Below are 22979 nucleotides of genomic sequence, written 5' to 3'. Positions count from 1 at the left end.
AGGCATTTGCCTTGCATGCAGAAGGTCAGTGGTTCGAATCCTGACATCCCATATGGTCCCCTGAGCCTGCCTGGAGCGATTTCTGAGCATAAAGCCAGGAATAACTCCTGAGCGCTGCCAGGTCTGACCCCCCCCCCAATAAAAAACAGTTTGGAGACAAGGATTAAATGTCATCCATTTCTTCAACTTTTTTTTCTGTGCCTCTTCCAGTCTTCCTTGGTTGGGATTAGCTTTTTCTAAATTTGTGCTTTGTGGGTTAAGCAGATTATACCAAATCACATTTTCTTATTTGGTCTACACAATCAGTAGCTAAGATTTGACCTTTTAACTCCAGTTTGGAATTTGTTTTCTTCCTCTCTCTCCCTTTCTCTTTAATTTTTTTCTTGGTTGGTTTGCTTTTGTTTTTGGGCCACACCTCCTGCTTACAACTGACTGCACTCAGGGATCACTCCTGTTGGGGAACCATATATGGTTCTGGGGATTAGTCTAGGTCAGCTGCACACAAGATAGATGCTTATCTATTGTACTATAGCTTAGGTCCCTAATTTTGATTTTAGAATTTAGTCAGGGACCATTTTTCTGACACATTGACTGTCACATTGTCTATAGTTTGGGTATATCTAAGACTTCTCATCACTACTCACTTCTGCCTCAATCTTGCTGTAATTTAGTATATTAGAAGGTACATTGAGCTTAGAGTTGGAGTGTCTGGTTTTGAAGTTTAGTTCTGCCCTTACTATTTTCATAATCTTTATTTTGGTTATTCAAATACAACATTTTATTTATTTATTTATTTATTTTTCTATCCATCTTTCTATCTATTTATTTTATTTTTGGGTCACACCCAAAAGCACTCAGGTTCTGGCTCTGCACTTAGAAATTGCTTCTGGCAGGCTTGGGGGACCATATGGGATGCTGGGGATCGAACCCGAGTTGGTCCTGGGTTGGTGTGCAAGGCAAACATGTGCTCTGGCCACCTAAATACAAAATTTTAATGAATTTTAGAATCTGATTTCTCATTTGTGAGTTGAAGGTAGTATTACTTCAGTAACTAGGACTTTAGAAGGTGATAATAAATGTATTCTTGGAGGGTAGATCTCTTTACATTTAATTTATAATTTTGTGCTTCAGTAGTTTGACCTTGTTTAAAAGTTAGACTTTGAACCCTAATTTTTTGTTTATTATTTGGGCCACACCTGGTGATACTAAGGGGTTACTCCTGAGCTATTCGCTCAGAAATCGCTCCTGGCTTGGGGGACCATATGGGATTCTGGGTATAGAACCGAGGTCTGTCCCGAGTCAGCCACATGCAAGGCAAGTTTTTCTTTTTCAATATATAAATTCAACTAGAGTCTCCACCTTATTTTAATTTTATTTTTTTAGGGATCAAAAGACTGAAAGGTACTGGAGTGGTGGTGCAAGCAGTAAGGCATCTGCCTTGTCCGCCAGCGTTAGACTAGGACAGACAGCGTTTCAATTCCTTGGCGTCCCACATGATCCCCCAGGCCAGGATCGATTTCTGAGTGCAGAGCCAAGAATAACCCCCAGCATCACCTGGTGTGGCCCCAAAACCAAAAAAAAAGACTATGAAGATAAAATGGTTTTAGTGGAAGATAGAATGGGTATAATGGATTTTCATATTTGTGAATTTGGATTTTTGGATTTAGTAAATATGATTAGGGAGAATATTTTCTTTGTTAAAATATAATCTAGTATATCTTCCTGGTTATTTGATATCTCAAATCCTGTAGCTGTAGCTTATTACTTGATTTCTGATGTGATAATAAGTAGTGTAGATTATTTTCAAGCTTTCCTTCCAATTTCCTTTGTACTCTGTAACTTGATTTAAAATTTACTGTCATTTAAAAAAAGTTTCTTATAGAAAATGCAAAGCAATTTAAAACAGCTATTTTCTCTTTTTAATTCACACTTTATGCTAATGACTAAATTAGTAATGACAAGTTTGTGGTAAACCATAAGAAGAGTATTTTGAAATTCTCCCACATGGATATAATCACTTCCTTAAATACAGTCCTTTCAATTTTTTTTTTTTTTTTTACTGTTTGACAGCTTTTCTTTTTTAGTTTGTGAGTAGTATTTTGATATTCAGGTTTTCAAGGAAAGGTAAATAAATCTAAGGAAACAAATTTATTGCTTCCCCCTTTTCCACGTGTTTTATTTTATTTTATTTTATTTTTTTGGGGTCACACCTGGCAGCACTCAGGGCTTACTCCTGGCTCTATGCTCAGAAATCGCTCCTGGCAGGCTCAGGGGACCATATGGGATGCTGGGATTTGAACCACCATCCTTCTGCATGCAAGGCACACACTTTACCTCCATGCTATCTTTCCGGCCCCTTCACATGTTTTTTTCCCATAAGTAATGATGAGTGAAAAATTCATATAAATAGCCTTTTCTAATTTGTAGCTTTTCTTTATTAAGTGAAAAGTCAGAGTTGTGTAGTTTAGAGAGAATGAGTGTTTTATGTAGACATTTTTATTTTTCAGGAATAATTACAGTTTTAGATATCAGTGCCTAATATTGGGTAAAATTGAAGTCCTTAAATCTTTTTGATTATTTCACATTATCATTACCTAAAAGGTTACATTTATGGTCTGTTTTGATTCTTATACATTTTGTTATTTTTGAATTTTTGTACATTTGTCATTGTAATATTATATGGTGTATTTTCACTACTCTTTTAATAATCTTGTTTGCAGCTTCCTCTTCACCTTCAACCTCCTTCCTCCCTGGCAACTATTGGTCTATCTATTGTCTTTGTATTTCCAAGAATATCATATAGTTAAGATTATATTGTATATATCCTTTTCAGTTGTGTGTGTGTGTGTGTGTGTTTTTGCCAAATCTGGCTCTGTCAGATCTTAACTCCTGTATCTGCATTTATGGATAATAAATCCTGGTGAAGCTTGGAGGGCTATATGGGTTGCTGTGGAATTGAACCTGGGCTACTGCTCTTCTCCCCTCCCTGCCCCTCCCTTCCCCATTATTTTGGCCACACCCCAAGTTGTGGCTCTGCACTCAGAAATCACTCCTGGCAAGCTCCAGGGACCATATGGGATGAGGATGCCAGCAATGGAATGCAGGTCTGTCCTGGGTCTGCTGAGAGCAAGGCAAAACACCCTACTGCTGTGCTGTCACTCCATCCCTGCTCTTATCCAGAGCCAAATCCACCAGGGTGGGGGAAAGTTCTGTAATCCAGGTTGGTTTTTACATAAAGAAGAGATTGAGGAAAAAAGGAAGTTGAGGGGAACACCTTTGTTTAGGGCTGTTAGTATCACCTTACAATATGCCTTAAAGGTTCTATCATATCTTTTCATGGTTGAAATGTCTCTTTAGCATGGGATACAATTTTATCATCTGGATGCACCATAGTTTATCCATTTATTTACCTATTTACTGTATAAAGCAGCTGTAAATATTTGTGCAGGTCTTATGTGAATGGTCTCTTCAGGAAAATAGCAATGATGTGCTGATAATAATGATGATGATTTTTAATTTTGGGCCACACTAAACAATATTTAACAGCTACTGCTGGTTTGGCACTCAGGGGCCATGTGATTCTGATAATTGAATATAGACTTCCCTTATGTAGAGTGTGCATTCCACCCCTTTGAACCTTTTATTTTATTTTTTGATTTTGGATTTTTAGGCCACACCCTGCAGTGTTCAATGGTAATTCCTGGCTCTACACTTAGAAATTACTTCTGGCAGGCTCTAAGGATCTGGAATGTCAGGGATTGAACTTGGGTCAGCTGCATGCAAGGCAACACCCTACCCACTGTACTATCACTCTGACCCCTGAACGTTTTATTTTTTGGTTAACAAAATTTTTGCTTTTATTTTGTGCCATACCCAGCAATGCTCAGGGCTCATTCCTGCCTCTGTAGTTGGTGATCACTCCCGCTGGTACTTGGCAGAGCATATGACGTTAATTTTGACACAAGATCAAACCTGGGTCAGCCTCATGCCAGGCAAGTACCTTATCTTTGGTGCTATCCAATCCTGATTCTAGTTCTGTAGCAAACATTCAAACTCTTTTCCAAAGTGACTCCACTGTTTTGCATTCCCACCACACAATATTTGTTCTTTTTTTTTATTCTTATTGTTGTTTTCTTTAAAGTTCTAATTTTAGAATTCTGTGGCTTAAATTTATATAACACTTGGGTTGGTTACTCCTGCCTCTGCACTCTGAGTCAGTCACTTCTAGCAGTGTTCAGGGGCCATATGAGCTGTCAGGGATGGAACCCAGCTTGGCTGTGTGTAAGGTAAACACCCTATTCACTGTATTATGTATGGTTCCAGCCCTATCTTTGCATATTTTTAAAACAATGTTTTGCTGTTAGGTATCTTGTTTACTTTCATTTCTTTTGTCTTTTTTTTTTTTTTTTTGGTTTTAAACCACATCAGCAGAATTTAGGCTTAGTTCTACGTCTAGCTGATCTGTGCTTTGTGCTTAAGGATTACTTTACTCTGGGTTCAGGAAACCTTATGTGATCTCATAGGTTGCTATTTATTTGTTTGTTCCTTGGGCCACACCTGTTAGTGTTCAGGGGTCACTTTTGGCTCTGCACTTAGGAATCCCTCCTGTCTGTCTTGGAGACTCATAGGGGATGCTGAAGATCTAATCTGGGCCTACATGCTGCATTACAACGGCACCAAGGGGATTGATCCAGAATTGGCAGCATGCAATCTGTACTATCTCTTCAGGTCATTAATTTTATTTTATTTCATTTTATTTATTTTATTTTTTTTTGGACACAGCATTGTGGTTCTCATGGATTATTTCTCACTTGGTGCTCCACGATCATTTCTGATTTTGATTGGGAAACCATGGGTTGAACCTGGGCCAACTGCCTACTCAAGCGTGCAGCAGCCCATTGCTCTAACACCTCTCTGGCACTAGTTCAAGGAAATAAACTTATTCAAAAAAAAAAAAAAACAACAACAACTTGGCAATTATAGTTCTAATTTCTTTCCTGTAAACACAAATGTTCCTTTCCTTCCTGTTTTCCTTCTTTGTCACTTCTGTGATGAAGATATCACATGCAAAATGTGTATACATCTCACTTAAATTTTCCATAAATGGAATCATACAAGATACCTTTCTGCATCTTACTTCTAGTTGGGTCTTAGTTTTTTGTTTTTGTGCCACACCCAGCAGTGCTCATTGATTACTCCAGCTCTTCGCTCAGCAATTACTCCTGGCATTGTATGGGGGACCACTTGGGATGCTGGAGATTGAACCCTGGTTAGCCACATGCTTTGTAAATGTCCTACCTCCTGTTCTATTACTCTGGCCCCTGATCTTAGATTTTTAGATTTTGTTAATTCTAGTTCAGGTGATATTTAACATTTGTTTATTTTCACTATTTTATGCTACCCATTCTCTAGACATTAGACTGACTTTTTTCTTCATTGGCCCTTTGAACAGTTTTTTAATAGGTCTTATGTTTGTCTCTGATAGTAAACATTATGAATTGAGACTAAGAAATTATTTCTTGTTAATTGGGTAACTTAAGGCAGAATAAGTCAGTTATTTGACTTACTGAATATTGCTTACTTTGTAATACCTTCTCACTGAAAGCAGAAGGATTCATTGTTTCTGTTGATTGGTGAGTTTGCAGTTTGGCTGCTCTGAGGGGCACTGCATTAGATTGTATGTTCCCCTGGAGTAGGACTCTTAGGATAGGTTTGACCTCTTCAGCTTTCCTAAAGATGACTTTGCTAGATAGTGGTTCTTCAAGGATTGTATCGCGCTGCATCTGTGTGAAGTCTAGGTTTGAAGTATTTGCCAGCCATTCATACTATTTATTTATTTATTTTTGGCTACACAGCAATTTTCAGGGCTACCTTTTGGCTCTATGCCCAGGGTTCAGTCCTGGAGGGCTGATCTTATGGTTTGCTGGGAACTGAAACTAGTTGGCCCTGTGCAAACCAGGTGCCTTCCCTATGGTACTATTGCTTTAGCCGTCAATTTTGTTTTGCTTGATTTTGTTTGATTTCATGTTTTTCTGATGTAAAAGTTGTGAACCTGCATCTCACTGTGCTAATTTTGCATATGGATTACTCGCTTTTCTTGGTTTGTAGAAAATTTCAAAAAGTCATATTATATATATATATATATTTATATATATAGTTATATTCAATTCTTTTTATTTAAAAAACATATATATATTGTTTTACTTAATGGTGTCTGTTGTTTTTGTTTTTTGTTTTTTTTTTGGGCCACACCCAGCAGCGCCCAGTGGTTACTCCTGGCTCTGTGCTCAGAAATCACTCCTGGCAGGCACAGGGCACCATATAGGATGCCAGGATTCAAATCACCATCCATACTGGTTCGTCCACTTACAAGGCAAATGCTCTACTGCTGTGCTATCATCTCTCCAGCTCCAATGGTGTTTTTTTTTTTTTTTTTTTTTTTTAATAGCACTTAACAACTTTATTCAGTTTCTTTTTTGTTTTTTTTTGGTCACACCCGGCAGTTCTCAGGGGTTACTCCTGGCTCTACACTCAGAAATCACTCCTGGCAGGCTCAGGGGACCATATGGGATGCCGGGATTAGAACCACTGACCTTCTGCATGCAAGGCAAACGCCTTACCTCCATGCTATCTCTCCGGCCCCAGATTTTTTTTTTTTTTTTTTGGTTAGAGCTATTTGCCTTTCATGCTATTGACTGGGTTTCATCCTCCCATATGGCCCTCCAACTGCCAGGAATAATTCTGAGTGCAGAGCCAGGATTAACCCTGAGCAAAGTGTTAAAAGATCTTTTCACTCTTTTGTCAGTAATCTACTTGCAAGGGATTTAGGTATTTTTTTCTGTACGGTTGAAACAAACTTTCCAATTCTCATTTGCTAGTCTATTTTCTCTTTCTTTAATTCTTTTGACCCTACACTGAATTTGCTGGTTTTTTTTTGTTGTTGTTGTTGTTGTTGTTGTTGATTGCCGAAATTTCATTCACATTTGTGAATTCTTTTTCTATTTACTTAAATATTGCCTTGAGCAACTTGTCTCAGGCCTTCTGTTTCCTTTTTGCATCAGTTATATACACATCTGCAGAAGAAGCATCCTTCACTCTTTATATCCTCAGGATTACCAGGTAGGATTGCTGTAAATATTAGAACGAGGCATAACTGAAAGGGTGACCTGGATAGATTAATTAGAACCTCCTTCCAGAAGCAGGAGGGAGGGTGCTTGCTGGGTCTTGAAGGAGCAGGGAGGCAGAAAGATTTGTGGCATGAGACTTTTTAGTAGTAGCTGTTTGTTTATAATAGTGAGCTTTCTTTAGTCTCAAAGTCATTGGATTTGTGTAATTCTCTTTTCTTTTATTTTGGATTTGTATAATTCTCAGTCTTCTTGGCAAAGATCTTTAGACTGAAGGTCAGAGGGTCTCATACAAGTTCTCACTTTGTGATAATTGTTTCTGTGATCCTAGATGAGTGAGGACTTACTTAGAACTCACTGTGCTTAAAAGATAAACAGGTTTTCACTCCTTTTAGACTCTGGGTCCTATAGAAACCCTTTTTTGTACAAGTCTCAAAATAGAACTAGATTGGCTTGAGTGGCACTTTCATGGGTTCATTTAATCACTGTTCTTCAATCTTTTTTTTAAAGTAATTTTTAAAATTGGGGCCAGAGTGATAGATAGCATAGTGGTAGGGCTTTTGCCTTGCACATGACCAACCCAGGACGAACCCAGGTTCGATCGCCAGCATCCTATATGGTCCCTGAGCCTGCCAGGAGTGATTTCTGAGTGAAGAGCCAGGAATAACCCGAGTGCTGCCGGGTGTAGCCCAAAAAATAAACGAAGAATAATTTTTAAAATTGAATAACTGTGAGGGGCCGAAGAGATAGTACAACAGCGTTTGCCTTGCAAGCAGCCGATGCAAGACCTAAGGTGGTTGGTTCGAATCCTGGTGTCCCATATAGTCCCCCATGCCTGCCAGGAGCTATTTCTGAGCAGATAGCTAGGAGTAACCCCTGAGCGTCGCCGGGTGTGGCCCAAAAACTAAAAAAAAAAAAGAAAAAAAGAAAATTGAATAACTGTGAGATAGTTATAAAGTTATTGATGATTTTTAGTCATACAATGTCTAACACTGTCCCTTCACCAGTGAACATTTTTTATCCCCAGTGTCCCAGTTTCCCTACCACTACCCCTCTGTCCACTCCCCCCATGGTATACACTGCCATCACCTCTCCTCCACTACCCTCTTACCCCCCCCTTTTTTTTTTCAATTCACTGTGTTTTGCAATACTGTTTCCAGTTTTTTTTATACCTGTGGACTGGCTTTCATACTGATGCATGCATCAGCAGTTCAAAACAAGGTGCAGGCTAGTATTTTTCTTTCTTTCTTTCTTTTTTTTTTTTGTGGTTTTTGGTCACACTCGGCAGGCCTCAGGGGCTACTCCTGGCTCTACGCTCAGAAATCGCCCCCGGCAGGCTCGGGGGACCATATGGGATGCCAGGATTCCAACCACTGTCATGCATGCAAGGCAAATGCCCTACCACTGTGCTATCTCTCTGGTCCAGGCTAGTGTTTTTAAACTTTCTATACCTGTGGACCAGCCTTGGTCCATGGACTGGTGGTTAAAGACCACTGTGTTTAAGGGTATACTTAAATTTTGTGCATTGTTTGGTTTTTGGCCATTTCTGGCTCTGTGCCCAGGAATCTTGCAAGGATTCAGGGGACTTATATGGGATGTTGGAGATTAAACCTAGATTTGCCATGTGCAAGGCAAGCCCCCTTCTCACTGTACAATTGCTCTGGGTTCTCCTTTTTTTCTGGGGGTGCACACCTGGCAGTGCCCAGGGATCAATCCTGGTTCTGTATTCAGGAATCACTCTTGGCAGGACTTGGGAAAATCATTAGGGGTGCTAGGGATCAAACTTGTTTTTGCACCCACAGTGCAGTCTCTCTGGCCCTAGAAAAGCTAGAAGGTAGAAGAAAATAGAATCATTCTGAGAGGGCTGTGTCTCTTGGGTCTCCTCCAGGCCCTGTGATTGGCTCAGAGGGCTGTGCATATATTTGTATTCCCAGTAAAGATTTATTGCCATGAAAGGACAAGAAAAGCAAAGCAGGGAATGGAAAATGCACAAGGGGAGAAGTCAGAAGGAAACAAGGTGCAGGTTCTAAGAGTCTTTTCCTAGAGGATGAAAACGGGGCATGCTTAATTCCTCTACTGCAAGTTGTGACAACATGTGTGAGGTGTTATCTACCAGGAATGCTCATTAAAAATTCAGTGTGGAGGTTTTTATTTGGGGCGAGTTTTCTTGGAACCTTCTGCCTAACTTAATGCACTTAAAATCTAGATTCCCAGAAGGAAATAAGTAGTTCAACATTAACTCTTTTATTTATACTATATTCTAAGCCAGAGAACCCCACATTTATTTGGCCTACCACCTCCTTTTCAGAAACAAAGTACTCAGCATTCCCCTAGAAATCTACCTTCTTTAAGCAAGAAAGCAGAAATTACTTTGAATTGTACAGTTGAGCCACTGTTTCAGAGTAATGAAGAGACACCCCTCCTGGACATCAGGTCCCTACTACCCACCTGAGTCAAGGGGCGAGCCTTGGCAGGCACGCAGGCTTTTATAAGGACGGCAGTCTCAACTGTTATTGTAGCTTTTTCCAGCAAGCTATGTTTTTTTTAAAGTCAAATGTGAAAAAGCCCTTTAAATATGATTAGAAACCCAGAAGCCATAGATGAAAAGAATACTCAATATTAAAACATTACATATGAAGAGGAGCACAAAGCTTTTATCAGTTAGGAAAAGTATTTGCAACTATGTGAGAAAAGAGATCTTTCCTAGTATGTAATAGTTTTTATAAACTAGCAGTTTGAAAGAAAATTAATAAAATGCTCAGAAGATATGACAATAAATATTTGAAAAGACACTTTACCACAGTAATAAAATAGGTAATGAAATAAAGAAACTGATCATTTATCTTTTTTTTTTTTTTTTTTTTTTTGGGTCACACCTGGCGGTGCTCAGGGGTTACTCCTGGCTGTCTGCTCTGAAATAGCTCCTGGCAGGAACAGGGGACCATATGGGACACTGGGATTCAAACCAACCACCTTTGGTCCTGGATCGGCTACTTGCAAGGCAAACGCCGCTGTGCTATCTCTCCGGGCCCATCATTTATCATTTTTATCTAGGATGGATTACTTTAAATCTTTGTAAGATTGACTATTCAGTGTATGAGTAGGTATAGGGAAATGAATTTTCCTGTTGATAACATAGCATCTGAGGTGTATTTCCTTGGAACTGGAGAATATATTGGGTTAGGTGCATGCCTTGCATATGGCTGGTTCTGGATTAATTCCCTGTATCTCTTATGGATCACTGAGCCCTGCAAGGGAGAGATCCCCGAGTTCATAGACCAGAGTAAGTCATGAGCACTTCTGGGTGTGGTCCCAAAACAAAAAATAAAATGAAAAAGTGCATTTACTATAAATCTGTTAAACTTAAACATTCCTCTGTCCATTGATTCAGCACATCCATTTCTAGCGTTACAGTTTACAGAAACACATACAAATGTAGAGATACACATGATTATGGATGTGCTTTCGAACATTGCTTTTAGTAAAAATGGCAATAACGTAAATGATGAGTTAGTTAAATAAAAAGAAAGTACCACAAAATTGTCATAGCTATTACATCTTTAGTGTTAATGAAAATATTTAAGGTCATTCAGATTATTTTTAGGATAATTATTTTAAGAACTAGTGTTAAAATGAAAAATTTAGTATTAAAATGTAACAGGGTTAGGAAATCTTAAAGTCTTTGATTGTAGAATCAAATATTATATACTTCGAACAAATATATGTGTGTTTAATGCATAAATCCTAATGTATTTGTGTAAGGACTGACCTAAAACAGTTAATAGGGATACTTGAAAACACAGTATCAATTCTATGACTATTCTAAAAACTGGAGTTTTGATTTATTTTGCTACAAGATATATTTTGCTCCAGAGTCATATATTACTACAAGATAGAGAACTTGTATTAAAGGAAACAAACTCATACTATAAAATAGTATTGTCATAGATTGGTTAAAATGAGTTAGTATAGAAGGAGATAAAGTTCAGAGTCTGATCCGCACATTTAGCAGTGTTGATTTATCTGAGAATACGTATGGAAAGGCCATTAATTTTTCACAAGCGAAATTGATTTGACATGGTTTTGCTTGTGATTAAAAAAAATTGAACTTATGTAAAGGATGGGACTTGCTCCTCACTCTGAAGCAATGTTTGTCTTACGTTTGTCTATGTCAGATATTTTTGTAGTGACCCCATGGATCACAGTTTCCTGCAACTAAAAATCTCCTCTGTATAAAAGATTGTGTTTTAGGTTGCTTTGTATTTGTTTTTGACGTTATGCCATACCTGGCAATGCACAGGAGTAATTACTTCAGGCTCTGCACTCAGAAATCACCTCAGGTAGTGCTTTGGGGACCACATGGAACATTGGGGATCATACCTGGTCCTCTGTGGAGACAAGCGTTTATCCAAAATAATATCTTTCTGTGCCCTCCTTTCAAATGTTTAGAACTTTTGGATTCTTTTTGTTAAAAAATAATTTTTTAATTTTTATTTAAGCACCTTGATTACAGACATGATTGTAGTTGGGTTTCAGTCATATAAAGAAGGACCCTCCCCCCCTTTAACTTTTGGTTTCATTCTTCTTGTTTCTTAGTAGACTCTTCTGGAGATCTATACTTAATTTGTCATGATCATTGAGGGTAAAACCACAGGGTTCAGGTTCAGATTTTATTCCTCAAAAACAGGATTCAGGAATTTTACTGTTAACTTTTTGCTCTTTATTTTTGCTAACGTTTACAGACTGAAACATTTTATGAATCTTGATGATCATTTATTTAAAGTTAGGGCCAGGAAAAAGAAAATAGAGTTAGTGTCAAAGAGATAATATGGGGATCAGATTCTTGCTTTTGCATTGTTTGATCCTGATTTGAATCCCTGACATTGCAAGCAATGCTGATTTGAGCTTTGGCACCTTTAGTGGTTCCCCAACTGTGCTAGGAGTGATTTCTGAGCACAGAACCAGAGGCCCTGAGCACGGCCATGCATGCCCCCTGAAACCAAAAACCAAACTAAAACGAACAAAAACTATAAAGTTGTCTTCTTTTTCCCTTTGCCTTTGCCTCTCCCCAGCACTGGAAGCTGCTCAGGGCTTATTTCTGGCTCTGTGCTCCGAGTTCACTTTTAGTGAGCTTGGAAGACGATATGGGGTGTGAGAGATCGAAACCCAGGTCAACCACATGGAAATAAATACCCCATCCTCTGTATTATTGCTCTGCTCTCAAGCTGATACTTTCAAAGTGTTTAGAAGATTTTCTTGCTCAGATGTACTATTCACATTTTTAGAATTCCCACAAGATTAATATATTTCCTGGCAGTCTCATTGTAGATAATTTTATGCTTTAGGATGTGTTTTTTTTTCCTAGTGAGAAAGAGTAGAAGCTATGTGACCTTGTGGTTGTACATAGGAAGCACCACATGGTTGTATGAAGAGTGAAAGGGACCATAGTATTTTAACCTTTGGTGCAGATTTTCTCATTATAAAATTTTTTTAATTTTCCACTTTTTGTACAGAAAGGGTTCTACTGTTTTGTAACTAAGATTTGTAGGTAATTTCCATGGTCTAATGATAACCTAGAAGGCCTCTTGTAACTTTCATAAAAGCTAGATTAAATGCAGAGCCCAGAATGACAGTAACAATGGGTAGTGTTCCTGCCTTGGATATGGCCTATTCAGGCTCTTTACTCAGCACTGCATATGGTCTCTACACCTACCAAGAGCATGGTCCTGAGTACAGAGCCAGGAGTAACGCCTGAGCACAACTGGTATGCCCCCAGAACAAAACTAAAAACAACATGAAAAAAGTTGGGCTTTGTTCACTATTGCCAATAACTTATTTTTTTTGGGAGGGGGAGGTGGTTTTTTGGGTCACGTTCCTGGTGGTGTACATGAACCATATGGAATGCCAGGGACTGAACCTGGTTGGGCATGTGCCAAGATGGTACGTTATACCATCTGAACTACTACTGTTGTAGTATCTGTTGTACTATCTTTCAAGCCCCTTTGCTGTTTTTTTTTTTGCTAAGCTCAGGGGTTACTTCTGGCTCTGCACTCAGAAATTGCTCCTGGCTCAGGGGACCATATGGGATGTCAGGATTTGAACCACCATCTGTCCTGGGTCAGCTGTGTGCAGGGCAAATGCCCTACCGTTGTGCTATCGCTCCACCCTCTCCTTTTTTTTTTTTTGGTTTTTTGGGCCACACCCCGTAACGCTCAGGGGTTACTCCTGGCTATGCGCTCAGAAGTTGCTCCTGGCTTGGGGGACCATATGGGACACCGGGGGATCGAACCGCGGTCCGTCCAAGGCTAGCGCAGACAAGGTAAGCACCTTACCTTTAGCGCCACTGCCTGGCCCCCCCTTTTTTTTTTTTTTTTTTTTAAAAGTTGAGAGTTAAGCTGAATGAGCCAGAGATAGCAGGTAATTCTTTGGTCTCCTGAGACCCATCATGAGTGAGTAATTTGTGAGCACTCCAGTCCAGGTGTGCCTTCCATAGCCAAGCCAAACCAAACAAACAAAAATCTAAACTTAAGACTCCTTTAGATTTCACTGGTTTTCCCTACTAATATCTTATTTCAGTTGCAGGATCAAATCCAGCATATCAAGCTGCTTCTAGTTGTAATGTATCTCTGTTTTCTCTGATTTATCATAGATTTCTTAGTCTTTGTTTTTTCCTGATGTTGAAAGTCTTGAACAGTCCTGATCAGGGTTTTTTTCTTGAGTTTTATTCTTGAGTATCTGATGCACATTAGGGTTTTTGGGAAGAACACAACACTCAAAGGTCAGATGCTCTTCATGAATCATTACCACATGACATCACCGATAACTTCCATCATTCTTTTAATAGGCTTTATCAGAACTCTCTTGTCAATGTATTTATTTTTTCCTATTTTGTTCTTTGAAATAAATTACTAAGTCCTGTCTGCTATTGGTACCTCTTGGAGCATCAAGAACTTATATATATTACTTGAAATTTCATTAAAAAAAAAACCCACACAGAAGACTTGTCTCTTCTATCACATACTTGTCTCAGCACTGACTTACTTCATACTTCGGGTTATATTAGGTCCTGTTTACTATTTTGTTCCTCAACTTGTTCTAACTTTCATCATAATGGAACTCTTTTTTAGGATGTCTTAGTATCTCTTGGACATTTTCCAGGTCTCATTTATTTTCTGGCATTAGAAGATACTTCAGGTTTTTCTTATTTTTATCCTCACCCCGTAAAGACATCTGCTTCCTGTCATTGGAGAATACTTAAGAATTAGTAGAATGTTTGATGTGCTTGTTGCCACTAGACTATTGCTTCTAGGTTCACTTCAGGAATTCTATACCATGCATATATCTATATATATATATATTAAAATTATTATGGATAGGTCAGAGACAGCACAGGGATTAATTTAAGGCTTAGGTTTGAAAGTGTTCAACACTAGTGCCAGACTCCCTGGTACATCTGATCTACTGAGTTCTGCCAGGAGTTATTCCTGAATACAGAGTGTGCATTCACTACCAAGTATGGCTCCAAAACAAGATAAAAATTTATTATGGGACTGGAGGGGTAGCACAGTGGTAGGGCATTTGTCTTGCATGAGGCTGACCCAGGATGGATGCTGGTTCAATCCCTGGTATGGTCCCGCGAGCCTGCCAGGAGCAATTTCTGAGCACAGAGCCAGGAGTAACCTGAGCACCGCTAGTGTGCCCCTTCCCCCCCAATTACTATGGAGTGTTGGAGAAGTAGTGCAAGGGTTAAGTTAAGATGCTTTTTTTTTGCATCCTGATGACTCCATTTCAAATCCATGGTACCACATGGTTCTCTGAGCACTTCCAGGGATCACTTCTCAGCACCACCCAGTTCAGTCAGACCCGTTTTACTATGGAGATTTTCAAGCATATACTACAAAAATTCAGATTTTTATTTTCTGTGAGAACTGAACTTAACCACTAAGGACTAATCTTGGTCTCATTCATGTGGTGCCTTCTAAACTTCACTCCTAATTATTATTTATATTCTTTTTTTTTTTTTTTATTTGTTTTTTTTTTTTTGGGTCACACCTGACAGCGCTTTGGGGTTACTCCTGGCTCTACGCTCAGAAATCATTCCTGGCAGGCTCAGGGGACCATATGGGATGCCGGGATTCAAACTACTGGTCCTTCTGCATGCAAGGCAAACTCCCTACCTCCATGCTATTTCTCCAGCCCCTATTATTTATATTCTTATCATTCTTTTTCTTTTTCTTTTTTTTTTTGGGGGGGGGGTCACACTCTGGTTACTCCTGGCTCTGTGCTCAGAAGTTCCTCCAGGCAGGCTTGGGGGACCATAGGGAGAGACCATATAAGCTAACACCCTACTGCTGTGCTATCTTTCTTTATTAAAATATAGTGCAGCTAGTCAGACTAATTATATGTTTTCGCATAGTTAACTTTTATTTTGTGATGAAACATATAAAAACTCACTCTTGCAGATGTTCATTATATCCTTTATTACTTGATATATATTCCAGTATGTATATCATTTCAACTGTAGATATTTCATTCTTTATCTTTGGAAAACAAGGTATTTTTTAATTAAACTAATTGTGGGATGTGGAAGTACAGAGTTTGATGACTTTTTTTGGGGAGTTTTTGGTTTTTGGGTCACATCTGGCAGTGCTCAGGGGTTATTCCTGGCTCTGTGCTCAGAAGTTACTTCTGGCAGGCTTGCAGGACCACATGGGATGCTGGGATTCGAACTGGGGTCCATCCTGTGTTTGCCGCATGCAAGGCAAATGCCTTACTACTGTGCTATCGCTCTGGCCCCAGTTTGATAAATTTTAAATCATGACTATAACTGTATAAATATCATCTATGTTTAGAATCTTTCTTGCTCCATGAAAGACTCCAAACACTACAGGGAATTTTTTTTTTTGTAAAAACATTTAAAAATCAAACACAACTATAATACCATTGGAGCACCTAGGAAAGTAACAGTAATTCCTTAAAATCAAATATCATTTGTAGTTGGGATACCTTCCTCCGTTGTTTGTATGTGTAATGTATTGGTCGAAGAGACAGAACTAAAACTAGTTCATTGTTCCTGGCTCTGTAGTTTATTATGAGTGGGCAGGGAGGGTGCATCTCTGTGGGAGTATTTAATGGCTTTCTTGTGGAACCTGTATTTCACATTCTAGAAAGGATATTTCAATGCAGTAAAGGACTGTGGTTTTGAGAAACTTCATTAGTAAGATAATCTCACTAGAGATTATCTTATTTTTGGCATCGGGTAAAGTTATCACACCTTACTGTGCTACCTAGGTTTAGAAGAGTCATAAAAAAAAAATCACATATTCCTTTTAGTGTTTCAATCTTTTAGAAAAACTGACTAGCTTTGTATATAGGAGAGATTTTTGTTATTGGCTTTGCTTAACCGCTTGCAGAGGTTAAATGACCAGGGCAGTTGTAATTAGCTACTAAACTTTTTTTTTTTTTTTTTTTTTGGTTTTTGGGTCATACCCAGCGGTGCTCAGGGGTTACTCCTGGCTGTCTGCTCAGAAATAGCTCCTGGCAGGCACGGGGGACCATATGGGACACCGGGATTCGAACCAACCACCTTTGGTCCTGGATCGGCTGCTTGCAAGGCAAACACCGCTATGCTATCTCTCCGGGCCAGCTACTAAACTTTTTTTAGTGTTGTTTATAGCTGTGTCTGAATCATCTGTATACAGGGCTAGTATGATGAAAGTTCTGTAGGCTTAAAGGGCTAAGCTGTAAAAAGAATTATTTTAGTTGTGTTTGATTTGCTGAGTTTTTATTTCTTATTTTTTATAGACCAGCTTGAACGGGTCTTTTTACGACTTGGCCATGCTGAAACAGATGAACAGTTACAGAGTATTATATCTAAATTTCTTCCTCCTGTTTTGCTCAAGCTGTCCAGCACCCAAGAAGGTGTACGCAAAAAGGTAAGTATGCTGGGACAGTTAGGGAGTCAGGGGCGGGAATTAATGTTGAGTAAATGGATGCATAAATGGATTCAGTAAATGTTGAATAAATAAATGGTTATATGTTTTAAAAATGTGACTGTTGTATAGCTCTTATTTTAGGATTATGTAAAATATTATTACCAAAAACTGGAAAGCAGTCAGATCAAAATTTTCTTTGATGGACAAGGCAGAGAATTTATAGAGGTGTAGTGCCTGCCTTGTACAGTATGCTTGAGGTCCACAGTTTGGTAGTCAATGTCACACTATCTCTTCTCTACCTTGATGTGATCCCCAAGACCTGTTGGGGGGCATCTCTCAAGCTTAAAAATAAGTCAATTATACAGAAAAAGATTTTCTTTGTTAACCTAAGTTAAAAGTGTCCTACATGTAACCATTGTCTCTTCATTTTAAAAATAGTTTTTTAAGTGTATTAAGCGTTAACTGGACTTTGGGGTCTTTGTGCTATCATCAAATTTCATTCACTGGACAACAAATTGATTGGCAGTGACTTCTTGGAGCTCTGCTTAAGAGGGATTCTGAGGCCTTGGTTTGGGTTCAGTGGAGAAAGAGTATCTTTAAAGATCATCTCTTATGCTTGCAGAAAGGAATGTGGCATTCTTGTCATATATTTGATATGCTTGCTGTTAATACTGCTTTACTGACATAGATATATATTTGATTATGTCACTTCCTATTTAAAATTCTTCTAAGGCCTTCTACATAAGGGTATAAAAATAGTTCTTCATGTGTTAGTTTCTGTATTTTATCAGTCTCATTAATCACTTGTCAGATAATTTACTAAGCCTTCTATATGCCTGTTATTAAGAATAATTTTGGTGGGGGAAATATCTAGTTTGGAAAACTTGTATTTAACAATCAAGCAGATAGTACACAGTTATGAACTGGTACAATAAATGCAAGTTGGGAAAATACACTCTGAAAGAATGTATTTCAGGGTTTGCTCTTGGCTGAGTATGGAGCAGCCTCAGTGCTGTGTAGAAAGTAGACAAGTGGATAGATATGGTCGGAGACTATTAAAGATGAGAAGTCCTTGGGGCCTGGAGAGATAGCACAGCGGTGTTTGCCTTGCAAGCAGCCGATCCAGGACCAAACGTGATTGGTTTGAATCCTGGTGTCCCATATGGTCCCCCATGCCTGCCAGGAGCTATTTCTGAGCAGACAGCCAGGAGTAACCCCTGAGCACCGCCTGGTGTGGCCCAAAAACCAAAAACCAAAAAAAAAAAAGAAAGATGAAAGTCCTGTGCAGAGATTTTGAGCTGGAAGAGGGTTTGAAGCCTTTAGAAGGCTAGAAAACGCTGCCAAGTGTGCTAGACTAATAGATTTCAGTCTTTTTACTCCTGTGGACTGGCACTGGTTCAGAGACCTGCATTAGAAAAGCACTGTTAGGGGCCGGGCGGTGGCGCTGGAGGTAAGGTGCCTGCCTTACCTGCGCTAGCCTAGGAGACGGACCGCGGTTCGATCCCCCGGCGTCCCATATGGTCCCCCAAGCCAGGAGCGACTTCTGAGCGCATAGCCAGGAGTAACCCCTGCGCGTTACCGGGTGTGGCCCAAAAACCAAAAAAAAAAAAAAAAAAAAAGAAAAGAAAAGCACTGTTAAGTGGTACTAAGTCTAATCTGTGAGCAACTAAATTTAGGAAATTAATAATTATGGTGTTTCTGTTGCTGGAAGGAAATAAAAAATCAAATATACCTACATTAATTTAAAATATAAATTGAAAGAAAAAAGAGAGCAAATAATAATTTTCCTAGAGTCATAGGAATTGTTCTAGATTATTTTGAAGAAGGTATTTCCTTTAGCCTATTCCCCCTCACCCCCACCTCCAGTTGTGTCATGGAATTTGACCTGCTAGGAACTTCTGAGAAGTAGATTTGTTAATGCTTGTTTCTAGATCTCTCAAGTGTTACGGGTCTCAAGGATGTTTGAAGCTGAATAGAGTTCATTGGTCAGTGTTTGAAAAGTTTAAGGATATGTTCCTTGGAGTTAAGTCTAGACAAGTGTTTTCAAAACCAGTGTTTCCTCCCCCTAGGGAACCATCCAGCAGCATGGATATGCCATTAGAGGCTCTTTGCCCTTTGGTCCTTAAGGAGAGTAGATTTTCAGGGTGAGTGGAGTATTGAGAGACTCTTTTCTAAAAAGTTAGGCTAAGGGACCAGAGAGATAGCATGGAGGTAAGGTGTTTGCCTTTCATGCAGAAGGACAGTGGTTCAAATCCCGGCATCCCATATGATCCCCTGTGCCTGCCAGGGGCGATTTCTGAGTATAGAGCCAGGAGTAACCCCTGAGCGCTGCCAGGTGTGACCCAAAAAACAAAAAAAACAGAAACAAAAGTTAGGTTAGGTAAATTTGCTAATCTCTGATCTATACTGTGCCACTTGCTGGCTTAGTTTTCTGCCAAGTTACTTTCCTAAGCCTCTGTTACTTTCCTAAGCCTCTGTTTATTCATCTGTAATGGATTGTCAACTGTTTTATTATCATTTAATGAAAAACACTCATTTATATTTTTAAGATCACCCATTTCATTATTGTTCTATATTCCTTTGAACTTTTGCTTTGTCTTAAATATCACTAATAGTCTTTATACTTTCTTTGAGGCTGGTTAGTGCAGAAACTTTGAAATGAAGAAGAGTTTAGACTTTGTCTTCTAGAATTAAAACATAATATTTTATACCTTTATAATTTTGTGTGTCTTCAGTTTGTGCTGGTATAACAATATCATAGGCTGGTTCCAGAGACTAGAAATCGGAGGTCAGGATGGTTGGGTTCTTTGTGATGGAACTTTGTGTGGTGGCAGCGGGCTGTGCTCTTCAATCCTCATGGCAGAGAGAATTCCAAACTTTCCTTTCCCTTATGAGGAGACGATTCCATTGTTTGATCTCATCCAAGCGTGATTTCTTTCTTAAATCTTTACATTGGTTTTTAGAAGACACAGCAATCCATATTGCAATCATTTGTTTACAGTCCTTCTGAATACTAATAAATATAAATACTAATACATATAGGCTTCTCTGGAATCAGCTTTGATGAAATAGAGGACATCATAAAATTGAATTCATTAAGTAAATTCTCATGTATATTCTTGGAGGACAGCATTTTTGAACAAGACTCCAATCTTCTCATTCTGGGATGTCAAATATTTTCACCTAATGGAACCTAGTAGGTAGCTACTATACATAAAAAAACAAAACAAAACAAAAAAAAACTTTACATGGTGGTTACCAACTCACAAATGCTACTCACGAAGTTTTTGAGGCCCTGGCAATATTCTGGGTGATGCTTGACTAACTGTGCCAGAGACAGCTCAGCCCTGGGAGCCAAGGATGTGTACTGTAACCACTCACCCACCTTAATGAGGCTTGGAGCCCACCGAAGTCATATCTAGCAGTGCTTGGGAGGTCTCCCAGGCTACTCTTGGTAATATAGAAGAATACTGTGTTGTGAGTACTGTGTGTGTGTGTGCCAAGTATAGAATCGGGGTTGAGTGTGTGCAAGGCATTTGCCTTAGCCCAGTACTATCTATGCATCCTGAAATAAATATTTGAAAAAATGGTTTGTTTTTTAAGTTATTTTCAATCATTTTTTCAGTTTACATTTCTCTGTATCTTAGGTGATGGAACTGTTGGTCCATCTGAACAAGCGTATAAAAAGTCGCCCCAAAATACAGCTTCCAGTAGAGACACTGTTGGTTCAGTACCAGGATCCTGCTGCAGTTTCCTTTGTCACAGTGAGTTTTCCTTCGGGATATTTTCTGACTTACGTATTTTTTTTTTTTTTATCAGGTTTATCACATGCCATCAAAATATTGGCACACTTAGAATTTTACCTTAGACAATTTCTAAGTGAAACATGGGATTTTCATAAAATGGCATACTATTATTAAATGAATACTGATCCAGAGAAAGTCATTACCTTAAAGGATATGTATGATAGGAATAAGATAATGCATGGGAATTTTCATTGGGCGAAAATGATGCTCAGTGATGAGTCCAGCTGGTAGGGCACTTGCACTTGCCTTGCATATACCACTGACCAAGGTTTGTTTCCTGCCAGGAGTGACCCCTGAGCACAGAGCCAGGAGTAAATCCTGAGCACCATCGGGTGTGACCCCAAAACAAAACCAACCAAACAAAAATATTTGTCAGTGAAATGACTTGTTAGGTATGTTGGTATTTTATAGAATGTTGCTTCTTAGACTACTTGAGATGAGTCTGAACCAAGGGAAGGGTGATGTATCCTAGGCACAAATAAAGGATTCAAGAAAAAAAAAGGGGGCCAGATGGAAAGAAGAGATTAAAAGGTTGAATTTAAATATAAGTGTATACATTTGCATATGTGTATATATCACTGTATTTAGGAAGTTGAATAAGTGAAGGTTGTTAAATATTCTTTTACCGTATTTTCTGGTGTAGAAGATGACTGGGCGTATAAGACGACCCCCTAATTTTGCAGTTAAAACATAGGTGTAGGCCTGTATTCACTGTATTAGACAGAACGTTCCTGTGCTGCAACTGTATGTACCACAATGAGCCAATCACAACAAGCAAAGGTTCAAAGGTTATACTGTCATAGACTTCCTCTCTGACTCTGGCCAATCTGAGCAGGCTTTTGACAGTATAGATTCGGGTCCAGAACATTGTCTAATTTGCATGCATAAAAAGCCTGCTTGGATTGGCTGAGTTAGAGAGGTGGTCTGAGCAGCCTTGCAGTGATTGGTGCAGGATCGAGTTGGAAAATTCGTTTTGTGGCAATATTCAGACAATTTTCGTTTAGCAGCATATTGAAACATTTTTTGGGATATACTCGGCATATAAAACGACCCCCGAGTTTCGGTTGACTTTTTTTTTTGTTTCAAAAGTCGTCTTATACGCTGGAAAATATGGTATGTCCAAGAAAATTATTAAAAGTAGTTGATGCTTCATGATGACAGGTGATGTTCTTTGTGTTTTGTTTTTGTTCGTTGGGCCACACCTGGTGCTGCTCGTGGTGCTCAGTCAAGGTTGACTCCTGACAGAGCTTGAGGAACTGAGGAACAAACCTGGGTAGGCTTGCGGCCTTCTACCATCCCGGGTCCCCAGGCCCTGTTATACTATCCCTCCAGCCCCTGATATTATTTCCTTTGTTGTTTATTCCTAGTATTGAGGCTAAATATTTTGGGATTATTTAACATCTGGTATTCTAGATCTTTGGGGCCACCTATGGTTCCGGGCATACTTGCCTGCTCTGAAGATAAGTTACAAATGTTCTTCCTATTTTTGTAGATAGGAAAATTGTGTGCCCATAAAATAGCTAGAGGGGGCAAAACTATAATACAGTAGGTAGAGTGCTTGCTTTGCACAGAGCCAACCTGGGTTTTATCCTTAGTGTTCCATATTCCATATGGTCCCCTGAACATCAGGAAAAATTCCTGAGTGTTGAGCCAGGAATAAGCCGTCTGGAGCATTGCCAGATGTCTAACAAAACAAAACAAAACAACAGACAACCAATTGAAAATAGAATGTCTTTAAAGGAATTATCTTGTGAAGCTTATTCTAAGATGAAAAGAAGATAATTTTGAATCAGTCTAGATAGACACTTATAAATTTGCTTAAAATGGGGTATACATGTGGATTATAGTGATTTAAACACTCCACAACATTTAGTTCCCCTTGGTCCTTATATTAAGTGAGGATTCCGTATTGCAATATGCTGTATCATTTTAGTATTTGTGTGCTCTGCTCTTAATATTAAAAGGATGAATTATTATTATATTATGTAATGTCTTACATAATATAAAATACATAATATATCACTATATACTATATAAATATAATTATATATTGCATATAAATATAATTATATTTTACAATATATTATTATATTATTTATATTATAAAAGGATTA

General features: G+C 38.8%; 1 protein-coding gene across 1 annotated transcript in view; it reads left to right on the top strand.

Annotated features, from left to right (window-relative positions):
* The window catches only part of ECPAS (Ecm29 proteasome adaptor and scaffold), a 136175-nt gene that overhangs the window by 18606 nt on the left and 94590 nt on the right, over positions 1 to 22979 (top strand). Inside the window, 2 exon segments of the mRNA XM_049785173.1 lie at positions 16929 to 17059; positions 20707 to 20823. Of these exon segments, the coding sequence (XP_049641130.1) occupies positions 16929 to 17059; positions 20707 to 20823 (248 nt within the window).

This window comes from Suncus etruscus, chromosome 1 (assembly GCF_024139225.1).
Source record: "Suncus etruscus isolate mSunEtr1 chromosome 1, mSunEtr1.pri.cur, whole genome shotgun sequence".
Lineage (NCBI taxonomy): Eukaryota > Metazoa > Chordata > Mammalia > Eulipotyphla > Soricidae > Suncus > Suncus etruscus.
Note: the sequence above shows the minus strand (reverse complement) of the source record. Positions and strands in the feature narration are given on the sequence as shown.